Source organism: Leptonychotes weddellii, chromosome 7, assembly GCF_054177405.1.
Source record: "Leptonychotes weddellii isolate Sample4059 chromosome 7, ASM5417740v2, whole genome shotgun sequence".
Classification (NCBI taxonomy): Eukaryota; Metazoa; Chordata; class Mammalia; order Carnivora; family Phocidae; genus Leptonychotes; species Leptonychotes weddellii.
Window position 1 is genome coordinate 132,456,843 of NC_138375.1, and position 27,612 is coordinate 132,484,454.

The following is a 27,612-nucleotide window of genomic DNA, read 5'->3' on the forward strand; positions in this document are numbered from 1 at the left end:
GAGAATGCTCTGTCCTGTGGGACTGTCCTCCGCATTGGATGAGAGCTGCATCCCCAGTCCCATGCCTGCAGAGCCCAGTGACAGCTGTCCACGTGAACAGCCACGTACAACCTGTCCCCGGAGTCTGCGGACAGGCTCTGCCCCACTGAGACCCAGTGTCACCTTCCAGGTCTGTGGTGCCTTTGTAGCAGGAATGCAGAGGGGTCCCTTGGCGGGGGGGGGGGGGCGGCGTGGGAATGGCCAAACGATGAAGGAAAGGGGACAGGCTTATGTAACTCCTGCTAGTTCCACCCTCCACCTGCTGTCCTTTCCCCCCCACCTGGGCCGACTTTTTCATCCTTTCTCCCAGTGCAGATCTGCTGGGCATGAGTTCTCGCATCACTCACCTATCTGAAAACGTCTTTTTTCTGCCATTGCTTTTCAGGGACATAGACACAGAGTTCTGAGCTGACAGCGCTTTCCGCACTTTAAAAAGTGTTGTTACTTTGTTTTCCAGCCTCTGTTCTTCCTGATGAAAGATGTTCTCTTTTATATAATGTCTTTTTTTTAATTGTATTTTTTTTAGAACGGTGTTACAGAAAAATTGCAAAGACGGTACAAAGAATGCCCCCAGGTTCCCCTGTTAACCTCTTAACGTTAGTTTGGTACCTGTGTGATAACTAGCAACCCAGTCAGCACAGGTACGCAGTCATTAACCAACGTCCGTGCTTTATTCAGATTTCCTTAGCTTTTACATAATGTCCGTTTTCTGTGCCAGGATCCAGCCCATGAGGGGGGGGTCCCTGTGTCTCCTTTGTCTCTGGCTGCGACAGTTTTATAGACTTCCCTTGTGTTTTGACAGTTTTGAGGACTCCTGGTCAGGTATTGTGTAGCATGTCCTTCAACTGGGATTTGATGTCTTTCTCGTGATTAGACTGAGGATATGGGGCGTTGAGAGGAAGATCACAGGGTCCACACTGTCAACATGAATGGTCACTGTCACCTGGCTGTTTGTCGGGCTTCTCCACCGTGAAGCTCCTCGTTTCTCTTGTCCATGCGGTACTCTCTAGAAGGAGGCCACTGTGCACAGCCTACGCGTAAGGAGTAGGGAGTATTACTTGGAATTACTCTGCATGAATGATTTGTTTCTTCTCCATTTCTTAATTTATTCAGTCATTTATTTATATCAGTATGGACTTGTGGATAGTTATTTTATACTTTGTGATAGAATACAGTGCTATTTTGCTTATTTCTGTTGCTCACACTATTCCATCTTTGGCCCTTGGGAGCACTTTCTCTTGGCTCCGGGTCCTTAGACATACACTCATTACCATTGGTATTGGGGTTTTTTATTTGTTTTGTTTTTGAGCACTTTCTTCCTTTCTGGTGCTCTGAGGTGCTCTAGGCTCATCTTGTCTTCCTGTCCCAGCCCGAGAATCGGCTGTTTTCTCCCAGGGACCCTGGTTTCCATTGATCGGAGAAGGGCATTAGAAACCAACTCCGGGCATTAAATGTGCTCGTTACTGTTGTGGTTTTGTTGCATCTGGGCCCTCTCAGCTGACAGAGCAAGGGAATGTGTATGTATACCAACCCTTGTATGTACACGTATCTGTAAATACTTCTCTATGTAACCTTCCATATCTGTAATGAGCTAAGAATGAGTACATACCCATGTCTCCAGCTCCAATCCATGACCACATGGATCATTGTAGCCTCCTCCGCGCTTGTAAAGTCCCACCCCGACTGAGAAGCCTGGCTCCCACCACCCACCATCCATTTTCTTGTTGAGTTCACTGAGCGCTCTCGGACTTACAGATTCTTAAACATAAATAACAGGTCTGCAGGCTTTTAGAGTGCTGGTGCTTGGTGCGTATCTTTTCTGGGTGGAATGCCTCAGTACTTAACCTTTCTCTCTCCTCCCATTTAAAATGCTTCTATCAAAAATTTGTAAGAGGGACGCCTGGGTGGCTCAGTCGGTTGAGCGTCTGCCTTCGGCTCAGGTCATGATCCCGGGGTCCTGGGATCGAGTCCCGCATCGGGCTCCCTGCTCCGCGGGGAGCCTGCTTCTCCCTCTGCCTCTGTCTCTCTCTCTGTCTCTCATGAATAAATAAATAAAATCTTAAAAAAAAAAAAAAATTTGTAAGAGAAGTCTTCCTCTCTGGGCTCAGACTTAGTTCGCAGCGACATGGCTAAACGCACCAAGAAGGTCGGAATCGTGGGTAAATACAGGACCCGTTAGGGTGCCTCCCTCAGGAAAATGGTGAAGAAGATTGGAATGAGCCAGCACGCCAAGGAAACTCGCTCCTTCTGTGGCAAAACAAGATGAAAAGATGAGCGGTGGGGATCTGGCACCGTGGCTCCTGCATGAAAACCGTCGCTGGAGGCGCCTGGACCTACAGCACTGCTTCTGCCGTCACAGTGAAGTCGGTCATCAGACGACTGAAGGAGTGGAAAGGCCAGCAGAAGCTCCACCATTTGAAACATAGCTAGCCTATAATAAATAGGTTCATTTATGTAACAACAACAAAACATTTTGTAAGAAAATACAAATGTAAGTATCTTAACTTGAAAATGACATGAAACTAGGTGGATCTTGGAATACACGAAACAACAGAAAGAAGGTATTCATTAAGTTAACCTGCAAATGCGTTCAAAAAATTAGTAACAAGAGTTTGTGGAGACTTGGGTTAAGTAACAGGTCCAGCAGAGAATCCCTGGGAACCTTCTATCCTGTAATCCCTACATGCCCTAGCATGTGCCATGGCTCCCAAAATACATATTGAAAGCTTGGGCCGTATCCTTGGGACATAATATTCAGATGTGGGAAGAGGTTAGCCTCATACTGCTCTTGATAATGGATGTGTTGTATTCATTTTTAGCATTTTATTTATTTTTTTAGATTTTATTTATTTGACAGAGACACAGCAAGAGAGGGAACACAAGCAGGGGGGATGGGAGAGGGAGAAGCAGGCTTCCCGCCGAGCAGGGAGCCCGATGCGGGGCTCGATCCCAGGACCCTGGGATCACGACCTGAGCCAAAGGCAGACACTTAACGACAGAGCCACCCAGGCATCCCTATTGTATCTATTTTGTTGTTTTGTTTTGTTTTTTTAAGATTTTATTTATTAGAGCACAAGTTGTGGCAGAGGGAGAGGGAGAAGCAGACTCCCCGCTAAGCAGGGAGCCTGATGCAGGGCTGGATCACAGGACCCCGGGATCATGACCTGAGCCGAAGGCAGACACTTAACGACTGAGCTACCCAGGCACCCCCACATTTTATTTTAATAAAGACATTGAAAAACTGCTGTCCACAAGTGAACAGGATGGAAAAGATCTGTGAACAGTGTTTTACCATTTGGAATTTAAGCATGAAAATGAATAATGACAGTAATGATTTTATTAGCCCATTAAATAATATAGGAACATGAGTTCATACTAATCTTTTTTTTATATAAGATTTTATTTAAGAGAGAGAGAAAGCGAGCACATGAGCAGAGGGGAGGGGCAGAGGGAGAGGGAGAAGCAGAGCCTGATTTGGGACCCTGGGATCATGACCTGAGCTGAAGGCAGACGCTCACCTCACTGAGCCACCCAGGTGCCCCAAGTTCATACTAATCTAAAAAGTAAAAGTGTATTGAAATCTTGATGAGGAGTAGTGGAGTATTTACCGAGTTTCAAAGTACCTCCGCACAGAATACTTAGGAGTTACAAAGAGGGGAAAGAGTGACTTCTCAGTGGAAATGCCTGGAGAGCAGCCCTTTGGGAAACCACTCAGTCAGGGTGAACTTCCACTGTATTGGGCTGTGTCCTCACTGTGCACCACCTGCTAGCACGTGCCAAAGAGAGCACAGCCTCACTTCTTCTGGTGTTGCTGCCAGGAGTGCATGACCTGAGTCTAGCCCTGCGGACACACCGGCTCCGTCCAGACAGAGGGGCTGTATGTCATCTTCCCAAGTGTCAAGGTCAGGGACATCAGGGGGCATCTGAGAGACTGTTCCAGACTGACAGAGAGCCACGAGATGTGATGGCTGAATGCAGTTCGTGCAGCTCTGATCCCGATCTGCTCTAGGACGTTGTTGGGAAACTGGGGACGCTTGAATGGACTCTGAGATTAGGCAGCAGTAATGCGTCAGCACGCACTTCCCAGTTTGCGTGGTTGTGCTCTGTTTATAAATGGTTTTTGTTTGTAGAAGACACACTGAATGTTTGGAGGGGATGACACATTGTGCCAGTAACTTCCTCTTGAATGGTTTGGGGGGAAAGAGGTTTTTATACCATACTTCCAGCTCTTCTGTGTTAGAGTCTTGAAAAATATTTGTAAATGAATAATCTGGGGCTCTAGGAGGAGTTAGTGTGGAGAAAAGCCCGAGGTGGAGTCCCAGAGAAGAGGCCTTGGACTATCCGAATGAAGGACTGCTGCATGGGAGAGGAATTTCCCTCCATTCTGGGACGTTCAGCTTGAGGTTGGGGTGTTTGTTATATTTGGTGGCATCTTACAGTTTATTGGCAGGATTTTTCCTTCTTGATACATAACAGTAATGATGCACCTGACAATTGATGGTATTTTACACCATTGATACGTGAAATACAGTTTATTTGCTTGGTGGTGCTTTTCGAGCAAAGAGCCATGAATGCGCATTTAGGAATCAAGATTTTAATTATAAGGAAGACCTTTCTAATACTTAAAACTGCCTGTGGATAGAGCTAGCTACCTCAGCCGGTCGGGAGTTACTTGTATTGTGTTGAAGATGACCCCTAAGAACTCTCTTAACTAAAAGATTCTCTGACCTCTGCTGACTGGTGATTGTCTCCCCAGTTACCCCCTCCCTTCATTTCTGCCTCTAGATGAAGGAAGAAAGTGGCTTTCTCTTTTGTGCAGGTCTTTGCTCCTGCCGTCTTTTCTTTTTTGACGTGGAAAAAACAGATCATATGATGAGTGCCTACACTCAGGAGATGGTATGAGAACAGAAACTGACGTTTGAGCTCTGGGTATTGAGCCCCTTTGCTCTACTTGGTCTGAGACTGAAGGAACGAGGGTTTAGTAGACCCTGGTTCTTGTTGAGAGTGGAGTATCGTCTGGAATTAATCATGTGACTTTGGAGTCCCTCGGTGGCTCACAATTGAGCTCCTGAATGTCAGCCTCGAGGCCGGAGAGTCAGGTTCAAGCTAATCAGTGTTGTGCAACCGTGGGCACCACCCAGATGCCATGGTGCTGGTGTTTTCTTGATTCAGTGACGGAACTTGACCCTTCACTCTTGTGCTCCACACACTTGCTTCCCCACGCTCCTCAGAGGCCTTGACTCCTGGCTGGCTTACCCATGCCGTCGTCCCGGCCAGCCTCCGTGTCCACGGGGAAAGTGCACACCTGACCTAAAACCCATCCTCAGTGTCTCCCAGAACTGGTACGTCTCTGGTCTCAAGTCTGGTGTCCTATTCTCTGACCGATGCTTCTTCCCTTTCTCTCCTCTCCTCTCCTCTCCTCCTGACCTTTGGTTTTGCTGAAGCTTCCCGGTCCTTGAGCCCTCGCTCCGTTTTCTTCCGGTTCTCCTCCTCTGGGCGTGATGCCTCCATTCTGCTTGGACTGTATGAGCCACCGTTTCAGTCACTGTGATCAGCAGCATCGTTTGGGTACTGGAGTGTCTGCTGTCACACACCATTACGCCCATTTGGCTCCCAAAATGCTTTGAATGTCAGGTTAAGGAGTTTGAACTTTATTTAGTTGACATAAGGGATAAAGGCTTTTTCTTTTTTTTTTTCTTTAATTTTTGTTGAAGTATGGTTGACACACAGTGTGATCTGAGTTTTGAGTGTACAACATAGGGGTCCGACGATTCTGTACACGACTCGTTGCTCACCACAGGGGTGGTCGTCATCTGTCCCCGTACAGAGTTCTGTATTCCCTATGCCGCACTTCTCATCTCTGTGACTCATCTTACCACCGCGAGCTTGTACCTCTCAATCCCCTTCACCTACCTCGCCCATCCCCCACCCCCTCTATTTAAGAGTCTGGTTTTTGTTGGTTGCTCATTTGTTTTGTTTTTTAGGTTCCACATATGAGTGAAATCATACAGCATTTGTCTTTCTCAGTCTGACTTATTTCACTTAGCATAATACCCTCTGGGCCCATCCGTGTTGCAGCAAATATCAGAGGCTTTGGACAGAGTGACGTGACAAATCAGGCTTTGGAAAAACACTGGCAGATCTCAGCAGGATGTCTGTAATTGTCATCTACATCTGTAGATCTGTAGAACTAAAGCTGTATTCATTTCCTAAAAGAACGTAGCATATCTTTTTTTTTTCCTCCCCCTTGAGTTCTTTCAAAGGGGGTCAAAGCAGAGGAGACTGAGGACTGGGTTTGAAGAAGCACGAGTGTTACAGATAAACATCTGAGAAGGACCGAGGTCCATGGAAGGGACAGTGGGGAGAGGGCCTCAGGCCATTTGCAAGCAGACTCACTGAGGCACAGGCATGGCGGGCGCCCCTGATCCATGCAGCTTGATGAGAGAGTACAGAAGCTCCCTGGGGTTTGCCCACCTGTTCCATGCTGGAAGCTGGGAGAGGACTCCCGCATCTGGAGCACAAATCCCTGTGAAAGCCAGGGGGGCTGTGTTGGTCAGCAGGTGCGCCCGGTGGGGAGGAATGAACGAATGAGGGGGAGTTCCAGAATTCGGTCAGAACAGTCCTGTATCAGAGTTCAGTTTCTTGAAGGCGATAAATGAATCGTGTCCTTGTTCTTAGGAGAGAGTGCTGAAGTATTACAGGAGGAAACGTCATGATTTGAAACTCCTGGGGTTTGAAAATTCTCCAAGGGAGAAGGAATTTTTTTTTTAAAGGCGGGAGGGGGGCAGAGAATAGAATTGTTTTAATAAAGTAGCCAAACTCAAGCAGTAGAAACATAGATTCACATTAAAGAACAGAAGTGGAGAAGGTTTTAAGAAAATAGGTGAAAGCAGGGATCGCACTGATTTTTACTGACTTGTCATCTCTGATAAATTAATCCTGGCTGCTGAGCATGTTGAAATACATGGGATTCTGAGGCTGTATCCGTGATTAATTAGCAGTGTTGGCCAAGGGCTTAGGCTTTGGGTTGGTGGTGGTGCCTGGGCCAAATATCTGTCATCTCTCCTGGAGTGTTTACATCATTATAGTCTAATAAGTCTTTACCTCTTACCAGTCACTAGTTGACCTAACCCGACTGTTATCCTGAAGCTTACACCTTCTCTGGCCTTACTACCCCCCCAGAAGCTGGGCCAGGGCTTCTCAGATCTTCAAAAGTCAAGTGCAGAGGCATCCTTCAATCAGGGTCTCTGAGCCCAGATCAGCTTTAGGGGTTGGGAGTGAGGAGATCTATGAACCTCTCCAGAGATCAGCAGAATGGGGGCTTTTCTTGTAGGAGGGGTCGCCTGTCCTCAGATTCTCTAAGTGATTGACAGGCAGAAATGGTTAAGAACCTAGTGGCTTGACTAGAATTCTCACAACCTGCTGTAATTCTTCACTTTACTTGAGGAGCAGTGTCTTAGCCTCCTTCCCTGTCCTGCTAGCAATCTCCTCCTCTCTACTAGCCCGATGAGACTACCTGCTTGGGCTCCTCTCTCCAGCCCCTTTAAGATTCTCCTTTGCTCAGGACACCTGGTTGGCTCAGTCCATTAAGTGTACGACTCTTGGTCTCAGCTCAGGTCATGATCTCAGGGTTGTGAGTTCAAGCCCCACATTGGGCTCCATGCTGGGCGTGGAGCCTACTTAAAAGGGGAAAAAAAAAAAAGATTCTCCTTTGGTCTTTTTTTTTTAATAGGTATACCTTTTACTTATCCATTACTTTGTTTAGCCTTTTTTTTTTTTAATTGTAGTTGGATTCTCCTTTGCTCTTTGAGGATAAATGTAGTTTTCACATAATCAAGAACAGGTATAAAGGAAAAAACCCTCTTGTGTGTGTCAGCTGTGTTATTCACACAGAATGCTTCTGTGACAGTGTGTGGGGCTTCCCCTATATGAAGCAGTTGTCGGCCATACCAGCTGGGTGTCCTAGAATTCAGCTGGATTCTGACCCTGTCTGCCTGGAGTTCGCATCAGATCCCACGGGTTAATGGAGCAATCCCACAAGACCAACCAAAGTCCAAGGCTGCCCCCTCCTTGCCCCACTTCAAAGCCAACCAAAAGTCCCAGGCTGTCACCTGTAATTCTGACCTGCTGGTTATAAATCAGGGTTCCCACAACCCCTCATAGTGTTCAAAACTTTGTTAGGCTGGCTCACAGAACTCAAGGAAACACATTTCCTGGTTTAATATAAGGAATATAGTAAAAGATACAGATGAATGGCCAGCTGAAGATGCATGGGGCAAGGTATGTGGGAAGGGGCCTTCTGGCTTGCCACCCTCCCAGCCCCTGCACGTGTTCACCAACCCAGAAGTTCTCCAAACCCCACACTTTGGGGGTTTTTATGGAGAATTCATCACATAGGCATGATCAGTCATTAACTCAGTCTCTATCTCCTCTCTCCTCCCCAGAGGATGGAGGGCATGGGCTGAAAGTTCCAAGCTTCTCCTCATGGCCCACTGAGAGTCATCTCATTAGAACCAAAGACTTCTGTCACCCAGGAAGTTCCAGAGAATTTAGGAGCTCCGTGTCAGGATCCAAGACCAGATAGCAGAAGAAAAGATGCTCCTAATGCTCTTATCACTTAGGAAATCGCCAAGGGTTTTAGGAGCTCTGTGCCAGGAACCCGGGTAGACCAATATATCTGTTTTCTCTTATTTCACAGCAGGTAAATTTTCTATCTTTAAAAAAAGTGGACGTTAGGACAAGGAGCACGAGGCTGGCTCAGTCGGTAGAGCATGCGACTCTTGATCTCGGGATTGTAAGTTCGAGCCCCACGTTGGGTATAGAGATCATCTAAAAATAAAATCTTTAAAAACAAAAAAAGGTAATCTTTAGGGAACCTTGATCTGATCATAGTATGTGCTCAATAAATATTGTTGAATGGATGGTTGAAATAATTAAACGCTTCTTTTCCCAAACAGCTTTCCTGTTGAAATTAGGTGGTGTTCCTTAGTGTTCTTTGAACGTGTGAAATTGCGTGGATTGGTTACCCCGGCTACCTTCCCTACTACTCTCCCAGCTTGAGTCTTCAAGAGGAAGCCTCAGAACTGGTTTCTAAAACCCTTTGTACCTGGTGCGATTATAAAGCAATGAGACTGATTGTCATGTGTCGCTTGTGGGATCCGTCTCAGTTACTTTATAGCCGTGCCCGGTACCCGACACCGCACACCGTTGCCTGCTGAAGAGCAGTCCAAAAGCACAGACCTCAGGTTTCTTAAATGGAAAATTTGAATGGTTTAGCATTATTTGATGATTTTTCTTTAACTCACTGACCAGAACTCTTATTTCAGAAAGATAAATTAGATGTTAACTTTGTTGCTTGCTTTACTTTTGCAGTTTTCTTTTTGTGTTTTGGATTTTTTTAAATCGGTATTCTGATAAGCTGCTATTCTGATAAAGTGGCTTGCACGATTTTGCATAAGGTAATACAGAAGGTCTGTGTTCCATCGGGTTAAATTCTTCGTGAAACTTTTAATTATTGAATTTCTTTTCAGTTGCCTGTGGCCTTTTGACTGCCTGGGATAACAAGGGTAGTTCTTTTAGTTAAATACGGTAAACACGTAAACCAAATACTTAGTATTCACTGAGGAAGCCTTTGAAAGGCAAGTTGTGGGGTGTTTGTTCATTTGGCTTTGGTGGTTTACATCGATGTGCAGACCTTATTCAGATTTGGATAAATAGTTCTAATTTTCTCTTTCCTGAAATAGAAATGTTTCCTCTCCTTCCTCCGGCCCCCAGAGTCTTAGTCTTTGCTTTGAAGTGTGCTGGAGTAGTGTGTGCCCGGTAGCTCGTCACCACCAGCCTCAGCTGAGGAGGACGACCGCGGGCGGCCGGGTGGCATAGCTCAGCTGCCCTTTTTCCTGGAAAGGAGATGGGGACTGACTTCCCTTGTGGAGGAGGAAAGGAGTAATCTCACTCTCCACAGGAGAGAGAGTAGCTTGCGCTGACGGTAGTACTCCTCCTGGAAATTACGTAAGTGAACCAAGTGGATGAGTCGAGGAGCAACTTAGCATCCTGGCAGTTCGTTGCCTTCAGTAGCTTGTCGCTGTGGCAGGACGTCTGGACAGCTGCTAGAAGCTGGAAGGGTGTTGATGCCCAGCTAGTCCAGGGTGTTGACGCTTGGACGTGTCTCAGGGTGGGTTTGATTTCCAGAAGGATTCCGGGGTAAACAAGAAAGGAACCTTCCTCTCCTCAGGTCTAGACGCAAGACCAGAGGGAGTCTCCCCGGTTACTAATGAAGGTCGCGACCACCACTGCGTTTGGCTTTGGCAGCTCTGTTAGCAGACGCGTGTCACGTCGGGGGTATTATAAAGCTGCAGATCCTGTACTTCTTTCTGTTCCTTGTACTAGTTCTGCACACAACAGGTGCTCCATAGATATTTCTAAGAAAGAGTAGTGCAAAAAGTACCAATTTTTTGTACTATAAATACTAGCGCTTTTTGTACTATAAATACTAGCGCTGTTCTCCTTTTCCTAAGGAGCATTTTAATGGAAAAGGTTTTACAGTAAAGACCTGCGGTGATTTTATCACATTATGTTGTTATATTCTGTGTTTTATACTGTCTGTTGTCACATATGGCTGATTTAATCCTTTGTTCTGTGAATATAGTTATAAGACAAGGTAATGTGGCTCCTAGCACTGCAGTGCTTCTACACTTTGTCCGAGTCTTAAGCACTCGACAAAGATTCTTGTTCCCACTTGGTGCCAGCATACCCAACTGCAGATTCGTTCCATTTGAAAAGGAGAATCTGCAGACCCTTGCTATTAGCAGGAATCGTAGTCTTTTTTCTAAGCAGCGTTTTCATATGTGTGATGTTCCTGTAAGTTTTAAAGGTCACTTGAGCATCTATATTTATTTTACATTACAGGCACTGGAGATATTATTGCTGTCATGATTACAGAATTGAGGGGTAAGGATATTTTGAGTTATCTGGAGAAAAACATCTCTGTACAAATGACAATAGCTGTTGGAACACGAATGCCGCCAAAGAACTTCAGCCGTGGCTCTCTAGTCTTCGTGTCAATATCCTTTATTGTTCTGATGATTATTTCTTCAGCATGGCTCATATTCTACTTCATTCAGAAGATCAGGTACACGAATGCACGCGACAGGAACCAGGTGAGCTCCTGGCACTCTCTAATGATCCATGCTTACCAGCCGTAATTTGGAGATGTCTATTGTGGTCATACACAGTACAAAGTTTTTCACTTAAGAAAAAAGTCGGGACCCTCAGTCGTGTCCATATGTTGAAAACATATTTACATACATCATTTTCTGGATTTTTTTTTAAATGCCTGAATGGGGAATTTACCTTTACAGTGATCACTTGGAATATCCTAGGTAAATGGTTAGCTTAGTATCATAATATGATCTGGCTAACTCTAGTAATTTGGAGAACTATCACGGAGTTGCATTTTTGAGCTGGTAGCCCTGGTTGTCGGTGGCAAGGGGAGCTGGGAGCCTTCAGGTACTTTCATTCCCTGTGTGTTATCTATTCAGAAAAATAAGTCAATTACAAATTACCTAACCCTGTTTAAGCTTGGCCGTGGGGTGACAGTGAGGTGGAAAAGGACCCATAGAAGAGAGGTGTCTGGTCGTCCTAGAACTTCCATTGGTGAGCACAAACTGAGCTCAGCGGGTTTCAGCTCAGTGACTAAAGACTCAGGAAGGACAAGACAGCGTGCCACCCTGTAGTGGAGGGCCTACAGGCGGTGACCTTGTCCGTTTGTTAGCTTGTTCGATGCCCTCTAGACAAAACGTGCACCCAAGGGGCCCGGTTGGAAGTGTGAGGTCCCAGCCCCAGTCAGAGGCTTCTCTGCTAGGAAACTAGCAAGGGAGCTGCTTGGAGAGTGGTTTGAAGCCAGTCTTCATGGAATGCCATCCAGACCCCTGTGGGAGAGCTGAAATTTTCAGCCTTCCTCATTCCAGTGAAAGCACAAATACTGCTATGGAACAGATCCGAGTTCGAATCCCGACCTTATCACCAGTTTATCATCATCAGATCCAGTTTGCCGTGGTCTTTCCTTTTTTTTTTTTTTAAGATTTTATTTATTTATTTATTTGAGAGAGAGAATGAGATAGAGAAAGAGAGCATGAGAGGGGGGAAGGTCAGAGGGCGAAGCAGGCTCCCCGCTGAGCAGGGAGCCCAATGCGGGACTCGATCCCAGGACTCCAGGATCATGACCTGAGCCAAAGGCAGTGGCTTAACCAACTGAGCCACCAAGGCGCCCCTGCAGTGGTCTTTCTTAGACAGTTTATTTTACTTCTCAGTTTGTGTCTTCATCTGAAAATTAGGTATAAAATATCTGAAAACTGTAATTTATTGCACATTCATGTGCCCTGCTCTGTGCAGTATCCTGTATACCTTTAAAGTTATTTATTATGATAATTTTTATTATTTATAATTTCATACTTTGAGAAGCTGTGAGAAGAGTATAAAGTATTCCCTTCCCCAGATTCTTCAACTGTTAACATTTTACCCTAGTTCCTTTTCTATGCATACATACTTTTTTTAACCATTTGAGAGTCAATTTGAGATATGATGTCCCTTTACCCTTTAAATACCTCGATGTGTATTTTTAAAAAGCAAGAACATTTCTCACATAATCACAGTACGATTATCAAGATCAGGAAGTTAACCTTGGTACAACACCAGATCTACAGATCTGAGATTCTGAGTTCTGTAAAACTGTCGTACTTAGAGCGGCGCTGGCTCAGCCGGCAGAGCATGGCCCTCTTGCTGTCGGGGTTATGAGTTTAGGCCCCACCTTGGGCACGGAGCCTACTTAATAATGTCCTATATAGCAAAGCAAACCCTGGATTGATCCAGATTGTACGTGGCATTCAGTTGCCATGTCCCTTTTTTTTTTTTATTTTAAGTAAGCTCTGCACCCAATATGGGGCTTGAACTCACAACCCCAAGATAAAGAGTCGCACGCTCTACCGACCTGAGCCGGCCAGGTGCCCCTGTTAGGTCTCTTTCAATCTGTCTCATGGCATTGACATTTTTGAAGAGTCCGAGCCATTTGTTTTGTATTTGAGTTTGTCTGACACGTGATGTTTCTGCATCATCAGATCCAGGTTATGTGCATTTTTTTTAGGAACACCAGTCCTTTACATTTGTTAAAGTTTTTTTTTTTTTTTTTTAAGATTTTATTTATTTATTTGAGAGAGAGAGAGAGAATGAGAGAGAGAGCATGAGGGGGGGAGAGTCAGAGGGAGAAGCAGACTCGACTCCTTGCTGAGCAGGGAGCCCGATGCGGGACTCGATCCCGGGACTCTAGGATCATGACCTGAGCCGAAGGCAGTGGCTTAACCAACTGAGCCACCCAGGCGCCCTTTTTGTTAAAGTTCTTATTTTGAGATAACTGTAGATTCACATGCACTTGTAAGAAATAAATAGGTCCCAGATAGCCTTCATGCATTTCCCCCCAGGGGTAAAATCTTACATAACTATAGTAAATATTTCAGCCGGGATCTTGACATGGATACCATCCACTGTCTTACTCCGATTTTTCCAGTTTAACCCGTACTGTGTGTGTGTGTATATATGGTTCTCTACAATGTCAGGCCACCACCACCATAGTCAAGACACAGAAGAGTCCCCCACCAGGATCCCTCATGCTGTTCTTCTTTCATCCCAGCCCCTGACCTGTCCCCACCTCTGCAGTTCCGTCGGTTCAAGAATGCTGTCTGAATGGAATCCTACAGTCCTTCACCTTTAGAGTTTGGGTGTCTTCACCTAACATGACTCCCTCGAGAGCCTTCTGAGTTGCTGTGTGTGGGTGGCTTATTAGTTTTTATTGCTGAGCAGAATTGTGTCACTTGGGTGTACCACAGTGTGGTGAACCAAATTGTTTCAAGGTTTAGGCTATTTTAAGGTGGCTGTGAACATTTGTTACAGATGTTTGTGTTAACATGAGTTTGCATTTGCCTTGGGTAAATGTTCAAGAATGAAGTATCTGGGTTATTCTGGTAAGCACATACATGATTTTGTAAGAAACTGCCATATCCTTCCCCCAAGTGGCCGCAGTATCACACATTTGCACTAGATGCGTATCCCTGACCCAGTTCCTCTGCATCCTGCATGGCATGTGTTGCACTCTTTTGTGTTTTAGGTGTGTAGTCACATCTCGTCTGTGGTTTTCATTTGTATTCCTCTCATCGCTGCTGATGGGGAACATCTTTTCCTGTGCTTCTTAGCCATCTGTATATCCTCTTCGGTGAAATGTCCGTTCATGGCTTTTGCCCATTTCCTACCTGGGTTGTTTGGGGTTTTTTTTTACCGTTGAGTTTTGAGCGTTGCTACGTTCCAGATACAAGCCTTTGTCAGAATTGTGGTCAGCAGATATTTTCTCCCGGTTTGTATCTTGTCTTTTCAACCTCTTAATGGGGCCTTTTGAAGAGCAAACATTTTTAATTTTGATGAGGTTTAATTTATCAATTTTGCTATTGCTGCAAGTCTAAAAACTTTTTTGCCTAGCCCTAGATTCCAAAGACCTTCTCTTTTTTTCTAGAAGTTTTAGAGTTCTGCATTGTACATTGAAGTCCATGATCCATTTTGAGTTAATCTTTGTATAAATAAGAGATTTGGGTTAAGGTGTTTTTTTTTTTTCTCATTTTATGTCTGATATTGCAACTTTGCCAAAACTTAGTTGGGCATATTTATGTGGATCTGTGTTTGCTTTTCTGTTCTGTTCCACTGAACTATGTGTGTATCCCTTTGTCCATCCCACAGTGCCATGATGACTGTAGCCTCAGTCTTGGGTAGAGTGGTTCCTCCCACTTCATTCTTATTTTTCAAGATTATTTTATCTATTCTAGGTCCTAGAGTCTTTCCATATAAATTTTAGAATAAGCTTGTCTGTGTCTTCACCAAAAAAGAAAAAAACAAAACACCACACAGAACCTTGCTGGGATTTCTATATGAACACATTAAACCATAGATCAGTTGGGGGGAGAACTGATATATTTACTGTGTTGAATCTTCCAGTCCACAAACCTGTAATGTTTTTCCACTTATTCAGGTCCTTTTTATTCCTTTCGTCAGCATTTTGTAGTTTTTAGCATATAGATTCTGTGCATGTTTTAAGTTTATACCTAAGTATATCGTTTTGTTTGGAGTGACTGTAAATGGTAGTATAATGGTAAATGGACTGCAAAAGTGTTTTTAACTTCTTCAGGTTCCATATATTCATTGTTAGTAGATCAGAATGTGATCCATTTGTGTGTTGACTTTTTACTCTGCAGTCTTGGTAAACTCACTTCCTGTAGATTGCTTGGGATTTTCTGTACAGACAATAATGTTATCTGCAAATAGGGACTGTTTTACTTCTTCCTTTCCAGGTTCCCTTGCCCTTGTTTTTGCTTTGTTTGTTTGTTTTGCCTTAATTGCAGTGGCTAGAATCTTCAGTGCACTGTTGAATGACAGTGGTGAGAGTGGGCATCCTTGCCTGCACCCAGTCCTAGAGGAAAGGAAGGGATTCAGTCTTCCATCGTTAAGTGTGTTTTAGCTCGCAGGTTTTGAAGACGTTTACTACCAACTTGACGAAGCTCCTCTGTGTTTCTAGTTTGCTGAGAGCTTTAATCATAAATGGGTGTTCCGTTTTGTCACATGTTTTTTTTGTGTCAGTTGATGTGATCAGGCGATTTGTTTGTTTGTTTTCTTCTTTATCCTGTTGACATGGTGGATTGCATCCATTGATGTTCTAAAGAGGGTAATAAATCCCACCTCATCGTGGTGTGTGATTTTTTGTGCATTGCTGAATTCGGCTGCTTAATTTTGTTGAGGATCTTTGTGTCTAAGTTCATGAGAGATACCAGTCTGTAGGTTTTTTTGGGGGGGGGGGTAAAATTATGATTTCTTTAATGGTTAAAAGACTGTTCAGTTTGTCTATATCTTTTTTTTTTTTTTTTAAGATTTTATTTATTCATTTGAGACACAGAGATAGAGAGAGAGAGAGAAAGCATGAGCAGGGAGAGAGGAAGAGGGAGAAATAGGCTCCTCACTGAGCCAGGAGCCCGATGTGGGGCTCGATCCCAGGACTCCGGGATCATGACCTGAGCTGAAGGCAGACGCTTAACCATCTGAGCCACCCAGGTGCCCCTATATCGTCTTTATTGAATTTTGGTAATTTGTGGTTTTTGAGGAATTGGCCCATTTTTTAGATGTCAAGTCTATAAACATAAAGTAGTCTTTTTTTTTTTAAAGATTTTATTTATTTATTCTTCAGAGACAGAGAGAGCAAGAGAGAGAGAAAGAGAAGCAGAGGGAGAAGCAGGCTCCCAAGGAGCAGGGAGCCCGATGCGGGACTCGATCCCAGGACCCTGGGATCATGACCTGAGCCGAAGGCAGACGCTCAACCATCTGAGCCACCCAGGCGCCCCATAAAGTTGTCTTTTAATGGCTGCAGTGTCTGTGGTGATATTCCCTCTTTGTTTCTGATTTGAAGGATTTGTATCTTCTCTTTTTATTTTTGTCAGTCTTGCTAGAAACTTCTCAATATTACTGATACTTTTCAAAGAACCAGCTGTTTTTTAATTTCATTTTTAAAGATGGGAACTTAGATTTATTTAATTGAAACCTTTCCTCTTTCTAACGTAAGCATTTAGTGTTATAAATTTCTTAGGACTACTTTAACTGTGTCCTATATACTTTGATATCCTCTATTTTCCATTTTGTTCAGTTTTATGTAATTTTTTTCTTTTAAGACTTCCTCTTTGACCCCTGTGTTCTTCACTTTCCAGTAGTTTGGAGATTCTGCAGTGATCTTAGTGTTACTGATTTCTTTTTTGATTCCATTATCATCAGAGAAATACTCTGTATGACTTCAATTCTTTTAGATGTGTTGAGGTTGGTTTTATTAGCTAGCATATAGTCTATCCTGGTGAATATTCTGTGGGTGGTTGGCAAAAAATGTGTATTCTGCTGTTGGGCAGAGCGTTCTGTAGATGCCAATTAGATCAGTGCACAGAGCTTGCTTCTGCCAAGAGGTGGGGTGGAAATGTCACCTTCCCACTGGGCCCCACTGAAACCAGCGTGGAAGGAGGAGTGCAGTTTTTCCATTGGTGTTTGGCTAGAGTGGGATGGGTGCAGGTACTCCACCCTGTGTTCCTCTGGTCTCAAGGTCCCTGAGCAGCCTACCTTGTCTTTCCACCTTTCAGAAGATCCAGGGGGAGAGCCGAGCAGGAGGGGCTGACAGTCCCCAGAGCATCTCCCGCACTTGGACGTGGACATGGGTGATGAAGGCAATAAAGGAATATTAGGTGAAAGTGTTAACTGATCTAAAATACGCCTTTCCTAGAAAGATTATTAGACATAATGTGCAGTCTTTTCCTAGTTCTTGTCTCCGGAGACGAGTGACCTCTTTCAACTCTTATCTCTTCCGTCATTAACTCCATATTGACAGGGAGCACGCTGTCTTCTTTTCTTTTTTTTTTTTTTAATAAAGACTGGTGTTAAATATGTTGCCCTTATGAAACACTGCGAGTAAAATGATCGAGAGTTGCTCTGAGCTGGTGTTCCTGACAGGAAAACCCCATGCTTGGGGGTTGAATGGAGCACATCCCAAGGACTTTTGGAGAAGAGCGAGCGGTTGGTCTCAGGAGCCCGGCGTTGAGCGGCGGCGCTTGAATGAGCAGAATGAGCAGCCGGCGCGGGGCCTGCGTGTGATGAAGGTGGCAGCGCCCCCGCTGTCTGGCTGGCCTCCCAGCACGCGCTCCTTCCAAAGCCTTCTCCAGACGCCGCCGGAGCGGAAAGTGAGGTTCTGACCTTTTTCCCTCCTTCCGTTTTTTTCCGAAGGTGGAGAAACGCTTGATGAAATTTTTATGTGGCTTAAAAAGCTTAGCTTATTAAAGTTTAATAAGAAGGCGACAGCAGCTCTACTGGTTGAAACCTTTGGCTATTTTAAACCAGAAGTATTGGCAAAGGAGAAACAGTGAATTTCAGGAGAGAGGCTCATTTTCTCCCACAGACGGTCATCAGGAAGCAGTGCTGGGTACAGAATATGCTACTAAAGAGGGTGATATATCGTCAATAACTTTCTAAGTACAACGTAATGTCCACAGTTGACACCATTTTACATGTGCAGAAAGGACCTCATGCTTTGGCTGTTTTCTTCTCTTCCTGAGAAACCGTCCGAATGCATCTAAATACAGCATTTGGGCACAGGTAGCTCGGAGGAGGGCCGATGGCAGACGTGAGGGTCTCCTCCTGGTGAGTCCGTGATGGTTCCTTCACACGAGACGATATGTGTTCAGTGTGTTTATATCGAAAGGGAGCCTTGGGTTAAACGTTTTCACAGTTAATGGTTCATGTTGCACCTTTAATCCTAAAGCGATCAGGTTTGATTCCCAAAACAGAACAATAATTTTTTGTTTTACTGTTGAGAAATAAGAGGGCAGATATAAAGAAGTTCCACAAGCTAAACCTGAGTTGAGGAGGTCTTTTTATGAAAACTCCCTGTGAAAATGCGTACAGTTTCTAAGGTATTTAAAACTTAACTCTCCTTGCCAAAATATGTGTACATTATTCTTAGACTTTGTAAATATCTCGAGGTTACTGAAATGAAGCAGGCTTTTATTGCCTGTTTTCCTCTTGTAAGGTTGCTAAGTGGAGAGCACACTTGCCATGTGAGAGTGAGGAAGAATACCGAATGTCCTTCAGAGGAGGGCAAATACTAGCCTTATACATGGTTGGTCTTTGAAATACGGTGGGCTCAGTGTCTTCCTTCCAAAATGCGGAGACGAATATTGTGCATATTGTCAAGATTTTTCTCCTAGAGGGGGCACCTGGGTGGCTCATTCGTTAAGCGTCTGCTTTCAGCTCAGGTCATGATCCCGGGGTCCTGGGATCGAGCCCCGCATCGGGCTTCCTGCTCAGCGGGGAGCCTGCTTCTCCCTCTGCCTCTGCCACTCCCCCTGCTCGTGCTCACTCCTCTCTCTCTCTCTGACAAATAAATAAATAAAATCTTTTTTTTTTAAGATTTTTTTTTTAGAGATTTGTTATTTATTTATTTGACACACACAGAGAGAGATAGAGAGCACAAGCAGGGGGAGCTGCAGGCAGAGGGAGAAGCAGGCTCCCCGCAGAGCAAGGAGCTCAACTTGGGGCTCGATCCCAGGACCCTGGGATCATGACCTGAGCCGAAGTCGGTTAATGAGCCACCCAGGCACCCCCCAAAAAAGATTCTTTCCCCTAGGAAAAGATTATGTAGTTGAAAGAGGCAGACTTCTTTTGTCATTGTTGGATTGTACACTGAATTTTGCTTATTATGTCTATCAGGGGTTAATAATTCCAGAAAAACTGGAAAAAGAAAATAGATGTTTGAGCTGAGTATACATATTACTTTATCATTTTTCTAATGTACCCCAAATAATGTTACCTTCTTTTTCATGTTCTGCTATTATGATCAGTTTACATAAATAAATACCACACTATACAGGAAGCACATGGCTTCTAAAAGTTATACGTACATCAAGAGCTTAAGATTTTTTTTCTAGGGCGCCTGGGTGGCTCAGTCGGTTAAGCGACTGCCTTCGGCTCAGGTCATGATCCCAGGGTCCTGGGATCGAGTCCCGCATCGGGCTCCCTGCTCAGCAGGGAGTCTGCTTCTCCCTCTGACCCTCCCCTCTCTCATGTACTCTCTCTCATTCTCGCGCTCTCAAATGAATAAATCTTTAAAAAAAAAAAAAAGATTTTTTTTCTAGCATAAAATATGTTGTTGAGATCAGGGTGTTTCTGAGACATTCTTTCTACCTCCTCAAGGTTTAGCATAGAGCCTGGCACATCACACTGACTCAGTGAATCCTTCCGTGAATTAAAGAATGAGCTTACATTTTATGAGGAAGGCAGACAGGTGTAATCAAAATACTGTGTGGTGTGAGTTACTCTTTCGGGGGCAGAGTGATGTTATTCTGGGTGAGTCAGGGTACTTCACAGCAGAGGTAGTGACATTTGAGCTGAATTTTAAAGGATGAATAAGACTTCATCAAACAGGGACTAGGAGGAAAGTGGGAAAGGGATCATTTTCCACAGAGCTCTGGAGGGATAAAAGGAAGGACAGGAATCAGGAATCGTGGGGAGGAGACCAGAGCCTGCAAACCGTGCACCCACACGAGAAGATGAAGGGCTTGAATCGCATACCGAAGCATGTAGACTTTATTCTCTAAGCAGGAAGGAGCCATGAAATGATGATTTTTAGCAGTGGAGTGATAGAAGATTTTTTTCTGATGGGAGAGGCTTAGGGGAAGGAGCTCTTAGGGAAATATTGAAGAGCCAAGGAAAGTGATATTAATAGAGCAAGGTCATGTAGAGGGCTGGGGGAGGGGTCAGGGCACGTGGTACTTTGGAAAAGCATTGGGGGGACTTCTTTTAAACAAAAGGGACAAAAAGTCGTCGTGACGAGAGGGAATGGCAGGCTGCAGATGACAGGGTGGTCTCAGTCAGGGAAAATTACCTTCCCAGCACTTGGATTCCCCAGAGTTTGGAAGAGAACCCTGCTCCGTGTCTGTCGGAGCGCTTGGAAGGCCAAAAAGGGAAGCCGGAGCTGAGTCCCATTACAGTGACCTGCCTCAGTATGCTGTGAACCAGCTGGCTTTGAACAAGTTACTCCTGCCCAATGAAGCCAGAGGACTTGTTTTTGGTTCTGTCGGCCCCCTGCACCCACGTCTAGAATGGCGTTCATGTTGGCACTGTCATTGCCTTAAAGTGAAATGAGGTCACGTGACCCCTTCATATTGTGTAATAACGGGAAGTCCCCGCAGCGTTTAGAGTGGAAAGGGGAAGCTCCGGTCCCAGCACTTGTCCTCACTACACACATCACCTCAGCTGCGTCTGATTTGGGTTTTCTCCTTTGCAGAGTGATGCGTCCCTGTGGTTTTGCTCCGTTCTAAGGCTCTGTGTGTCCCGAGGTGCAGACTTGAGTCCTTTTACTGCCTAGTGAATAGAGCACAGTCAGAAGCACAGAGACTGTGAGTGAGTGGGCAGAGTGTTACAGGAAAGGCTTGGAAACCAGGGCTGGGAGAATATACGTAGTTCAGTGAGTCTCAGACTTTAGTATGCAAAGGAGTGGGGGCACCTTTTTTTTTTTTTTTTTTTTTGGTGGGGAAGGCACTTTAAAACTGCAAATTCCCAAGACACCTCCCCTCTCCAGGCTGATGCGGGAAGTCTAGAGAGGACCTGCCTACCAGTTTTGGATTTGGGCAACTTAATCTTTCTGTGCCTCAATTTCCTCTTCTGTAAAATGGAAATACTGTAGTTCCTGTCTCATAAAATGATTATGAGGATTGCACGAGTCAGTACCTGTGAAAGGCATAGAACAGTACCTAGCACATGGTGTGTACTGAATAAATCTTAGTTACTATAAATATCATTATTTCCTATTATTACTAAGCCCCACAGGCCACATCTTGAAAACCAGTGACTTAACAGCATGGTGGTCAGATATAGATAAGGGACTTTGATGAAAAATGATCTTTGCAAAGGGAATTTGTGCTTCATCTTAGATTTTGTAAGTCAGCAGAACACAAATAGTATCAAAAGCAAGAGGAAAAAAGCATTGGCTTTTAGACAGATTCAAGTAAAAGACCAAAACCGTGGTTGGCCGAGGTATACGTGTCAGAGTGATTGGGAACATTGGGGCAGGGTCGAGAAGAAGAAGTAACACAGAAGCCAAGTCCAGTGAAAAATACTACAATGAAGGTATGTGCCTGGGTGGCTCAGTTGTTAAGCGTCTGCCTTCGGCTCAGGTCATGATCCCAGGGTCCTGGGATCGAGTCCCCCATCGGGGAGCCTGCCCCCCCCCGCCTCTCTCTCTCTCTCTCTCTCTCTCTCTCTGTCTCTTATGAATAAATAAATAAAATCTTTAAAAAAAAAAAAAGATGTGACATTCGTATCAAATACAGAGAAAAGATGGGTTTTTTCCCTTTTGCCCCAGGAGATGTGGGAAGTTCAGAAGTAGAAGGGGGGGTAGATCCAAATATTTGCAGGCACTCTAATGAGATGCCCTGCGTGTGTTGATTCTAGCTTGCCGACGGCTGAGCCCTTTCTCCCACCAGCACCTGCTTTTCTCTTTCTGAAACTCCCTGATGTGGTGCCACCCCCACAGAGCCAGGCGCCCAGCTAGAGAGCTGACACCCTTGACTCCCCACTGTTGTCATGCCCCCACATCCGTCAGTCATTAGGTTCTGCTGGTTTTACCTCCTGAATCTTCCTGGGTTCTGTCCTCGCCCTTTTCCCTGCCCCCACTTGCCTGATCCAGGCCCTGCTTCTCTCTCTGAAGCCCTCGACCCCACCGGGTCTCACTCCCCTACGCTTCCTTGTGTCCACATAGCATTTTCGCAGGAGGCCAGGCCTCAGTTCTCCAAAACTCCGATCTCATCGGGGAACTCCTGTTTACAGTTCTTCAGCAGAATCCCTAGCTGAGCAAGATGGGAGCAGTAGGGTTTTTTTTTTTTTTTTTTTAATTTCCCTAAATGCCTTTAAAACAATAAACTCAGAGAGCAGGTAGGATAACAAAAGGACAAGTCCTCAGACAGCATCTCTGATGATACCAAGCTGCAGGCTGCCCCCCGAGAACTTAAGAAAAAGCCGTGGTCGGGCTGGGCCGTCAGCAGCGGCACTGTCAGCCCAAGGAATGTAGCCGAGGGAAGGAAAGGGGTGGTTCTGGTGGTCCTAAGAGTCAGGAGTCAGAAAGGGAGGGCAGAAGCCTCCGCAGAGAGATCTGAGAACAGCGGATGAAAGCACAGGCTGATTGGGAATCCTGTTCAGGAGCATCGGGGAGCACAGGCGGGGAGCACAGGCAGGGCACCTTGGCCCGGAGGCATTCAGCACACCCCAGCACACACACAGCCTGGAGGCCCGCATCTTACTTAACAGATAAATGTGAAGACATTTCCCCTCCAGTGAGGCCAAAGCAAAGCTGCCCTGTTTCATGTCGTGCTGCAGGTACTGACCCAGGCAATTCGATAAGAGCAAGCAGTAAGATGCATGCGGCTTGGAGAAGTATCTCTATTTTCAGTTGATAGGAACGTCGATCTGAAAATCTCAAAAGGGTCAATGGAACCATACTAAAACAGGGAAACGACTTAATAAAGAAACAGGATATAAAATTAACATATAGAGGGGCGCCTGGGTGGCTCATGCAGTGAAGCATCGCCTCGCCATCGAAACTCTTGGTTTTGGCTCGGGTTGTGATCTCGGGGTTGTGGGATTGATCCCTGCCTGGGCTCCATGCTCAGCCTGGGGTCTGCTTGTCCCTCTCCCTCTGCTCCTCTCCCCGCTCACGTGTGCCCACACTCTCTCTCTCTCTCTAAAATACATTTTTTTAAGGATTTTATTTATTTGAGAGACCGAGCACCAGTGGGGGAAGGGGCAGAGGGAGAGGGAGAAGCAGACTCCCCACTGAGCAGGGAGCCCAACATGGGGCTCAATCCCAGGATCCTCAGATCATGACCTGAGCCAAAGGCAGACGCTTGACTGACTGAGCCACCCAGGTGCCCCTAAAATAAAATTTTTTTAATCAAAGTATAGGAAAAAAATCAAAAGATATAATGGGATGGAAGGCAACATTTACAACTGGATGGGTGGGTAGCTCAGTCTTTGTTTGAACTTCACAAATACTGTGTAAAACCTACATGAAGAAAACTACAAAACACTCCTGACATACCTTGTTCCTGTTGAATATAAATATTCAATGCAGTGAAGATGTCAATTCTCCCAAAGTTCACTCATAAATTTAACTCAATCCAGATTAACTTACCAAATAAAATAAAATTGCCTTTACATATTTTTCTGGGGTTAAATAAGGTAATTATAAAAATCAAATGGAAGAATAAGTAATTAAGAATAATCAGAAAAGAACTTAAAAAGAAGAGCAGTGATGGGTGGCTAGCCACATCAAGTTTTATAGTACATAATAAACCCTCTTATTTAAAAGAAGGTTAAAAGTCAGCCCATGAATAAACAGACCAATAGAACAAAATGCAAAATCAAAAAATAAACACAACTGCCTGTAGAAATATAAGTACAGTATATAATAAAAAGCATCATCTCAAATCAGTGGAGAAAGATGAACTTTTTAATAAATGGTTGTGGAACAACTGGAAAAAGACAAAATTAGATCTATGACATTGCACAACAGGATAAATTTCAGATGAATCAGAGATCTATTTATAAACAGTAAAACTACGAGTATTAGAAGAAAACGTGGACTAAATTTTCCTTTATGACAGAGAACTTGGAAAACTTTGAAGTATGGCTCAAAATACAGTAGAATAAAAAATGACTGATAAATTTGACTTCATGTTTTAATTTTTTAAAGGAAAACCAAAGATGAATGAATGACAAACCAGAAAAAGATATTTACAATATTTACGATGTTTACTTATATTAGACACAAAGGGCTAGTATCCATGAATATAAAGAAGACTAAAAACCTGATAGGAAAAAAATGGGCAAAAAAAATAAAATAAGAATAGATAGTTCACTTAGAAAAATGCAAATGGTACTTAAAATATTACAAGATGTGCAACCATACTGATAAGTTAAATGTGACTTAAAAACTATACTGAGATACTGTTTCTTATTGATCAAAAAGAAAAACTCTTTAGAATTTGACAGCGTTCCTGCTTGACCAAGTGGTGGGAAAACAAGCATTCTCATACATTGATGATAAGAATGCAGAATGGTACCGTTTGGTGGGGCGGGGGGGGGGGAGGGGCGGGGGGGCGGTGACTGGAATCTGTACTATCTCACGAAAGTGCATCTGTGCTTATCCATTGTCTTAGTAACCTTGCTTGTAGCAACGTAGCCTCACAAAAGTGAAAAAAGACATATATACAGGACAGTTCATCTTGATATTCTCTATAATGTCAAAAGACTTGAACCACCCAAATGTCCATCAGTAGGAGTCTACTCGAACAAACTAGTACTCTCCACCATGAAAGATTCTGAATGCACTGGAGTAGTTGTAGAACAGAAGAACAATCTAAAGATCTCTGTCTGCTGCCTGTAGGGTTTTTTTTAAGATTTTATTCATTGATTTGAGAGGGAGAGTGAGGGAGCACATGAGCTGGAGGGAGAGGGAGCAGGAGAGAGAATCTGAAGCAGACTGCACTGAGCCGACATGGGGTTCGATCTCACGATGGTGAGATCATGACCTGAGCTGAAACCAAGAGTCAGCTGCTTAACCAACTGAGCCCCTCAGGCGCCCCAGTACAGAACAGTTCTGTGTGTACTAGTTTATGGTAAGAAAGAAGGGGGCTGTGAAAATACATCCATAAGTGGAGGAACGTAACACATACACACACACTACATGTGTGAGCTTTTACTTCCAGAAGGTAGCAGTGTAAGGATAAAGCAGAATTCTCTTACTTCAGGAGAAAGAGAACAGGGTGGAGGAACCTAGGGATGGAAGTGAGATTTCATTCCTGGTTTTATAGCTTTGATTCTGAAGCCATGTGACTGTTTTAGATAGTTTAAAGAAAAAAAGAAGAAATCATCAAAATTGAAAATAAATAGAAACAAATGAACCTAAATATATTTCAAGATGGTGGCATACACACGTGGAGGAAGGAGTTACTTTAGGGCATTTTTTTTGGACAGTACATATCTACCAGGATGTAGTCTAAGGATATTAAAAAAAAAAGTCGTCTGCATTTAATAATCTTATCATTAGTGGTATTGTTATTTAAAACTGTTGTGTGGGGGTGCCTGGGTGGCTCAGTCCTTAAGCGTCTGCCTTGGGCTCAGGTCATGGTCCCGGAGTCCTGGGATCGAGCCCCGCATCAGGCTCCCTGCTCGGCGGGAGGCCTGCTTCTCCCTCTCCCACTCCCCCTGCTTGTGTTCCCTCTCTCACTGTGTCTCTCTCTATCAAATAAATAAAATCTTTAAAAATAAATAAAAATAAATAAAACTGTTGTATGTGTATTGCAGGATAAAGCAAATAAGTAATTGTGTTAATGATACTAGAAACCAAGATTTTCACGGTAAGAAAAAATATTAAAATTAAAGACATTAAGTGATAACACTATAATTTTTGAATTGGAAATAATGTGAACGCCTGGTTTCTTTTCCTTTTTCTAAAATAAGACAGAGCCCCTCTGTCCGTGGTAATGACAACCCAGTAACAAAGAATACCCCTTGTTCATGGAAAAGTTCCAGCTACTAAATGCAAAAGGAATGGCAAAATTACAATTTTACATCCTTAATAATGAATCTCTGTCCCATTCCATTCCGCCCCCAGGCTACTTGAGGGTTATCTTTAAATGCCATTTTCCACTCAAAGGAACCAGGGATTATTCCAGGTTTAGGGCAGCAAACGTAGAAGGTGAATGTTACGCCAGAAAACAAGTAAGCGATTGAAGACTGCTGAGGTGATGTCAAAAGGACCCAGGTTCCTTCTTAACGGAAGTCTCCATATTCGAAAGTGAGACAGGAGCACCAAGGAAACCGGACGCTGTTAAAGAGGCAACTTGCTCTTCAGAAAACCAAGTTTAAAAATTGATTCATCTTGCGGCTCCTGGGGGGTGCTCCGTCGGTTAAGGATCTGACTCTGATTTCAGCTCAGGTTTGATCTCAGGGTCGTGAGTTCAAGCCCCACATTGGGCTCCACAATGGGTGTGGAACCTACTTAAAAAAAAAAAAAATGACCTTAATGATTCATCTTGTGTTTTCTTTACACATTGTATTATTGCATAGTAACCAACCAGTTGGTGAAGGGAAGTTCTTATAAAAGAATTCCAGCTAATCGATGAATTACAGAATTAGAAAATCACTATTTTGTAACTGTTCATGAAATGACAGTCTTAGGCAGTGGTCACCAGTGGATGCTAAAATCAGCTGAAAGACATAGGGAGCTTTATAATGGATGGATGGAGCTGACAAAGCCTGAATCGACTGATCATGCTTGATGTCCATGAGAGCAGGAAAGGTGAACACTGCGTCCTCACGTTGGGGTGTGTTAGGAAGCACACAGCACCATCTAGGATGTACTCTCACCAAAGCAGGTGGACCTAAATCTAACTGCTATTTCATAAGAAATGAACCAAGTAAAATGACACCAGGAGGAAACAAGCAGCCAAATTTAGAATGTGGGACATTCTATTAGACAGATAACCCAGTTTTGTCATTTTATGGCATTTTTAAAAAGTATGGTGGAGACTTCTGTTTTGGGCCAAAATAACATCAGATAATGAACTTGGTTTACTCTCCTGCCTGAAACAGTTAAGGAGAGACAACAGCAAAAATGCATGAAATCATGTTGTCAAGAAACAAGACAACAAGGGGCAGGGATCCCTGAGAAATGGCAAACAGAAGAGATGAGCTTAAAGTTTTAACCCCCCCCCCCCCCCCCCCCCCGCTGGGTTCCTGCCCTGCTCAGCCCAAGTCTTGTTTTCCTCAGGGAGGGAGGACTCTTTCCTTTTGGGGGTTGTGGTGGGTGTTTCAGATCCTCAGGGCAGTGCGCCCTGGATTATCTAATCTTCCCTCCCTCGTTATGTTTGGTTTGCTTATCTGTAGAGTGGAGCTGAGAAATGT

General features: G+C 44.2%; 1 protein-coding gene and 1 pseudogene across 3 annotated transcripts in view; both read left to right on the plus strand.

The window, feature by feature from the left end:
- RNF130 (ring finger protein 130) overlaps positions 1 to 27,612 on the plus strand; it is a 125,012-nt gene that overhangs the window by 46,917 nt on the left and 50,483 nt on the right. For all 3 annotated transcript variants that reach the window (XM_081827289.1, XM_081827290.1, XM_081827288.1), the window contains exon 3: positions 10,945 to 11,195. In XM_081827289.1, coding sequence (XP_081683415.1) covers positions 10,945 to 11,195 — 251 coding nt within the window. The remainder of the gene's footprint in view (positions 1 to 10,944; positions 11,196 to 27,612) is intronic.
- LOC145722774 (large ribosomal subunit protein eL43 pseudogene) lies at positions 1,937 to 4,884 on the plus strand (annotated as a pseudogene).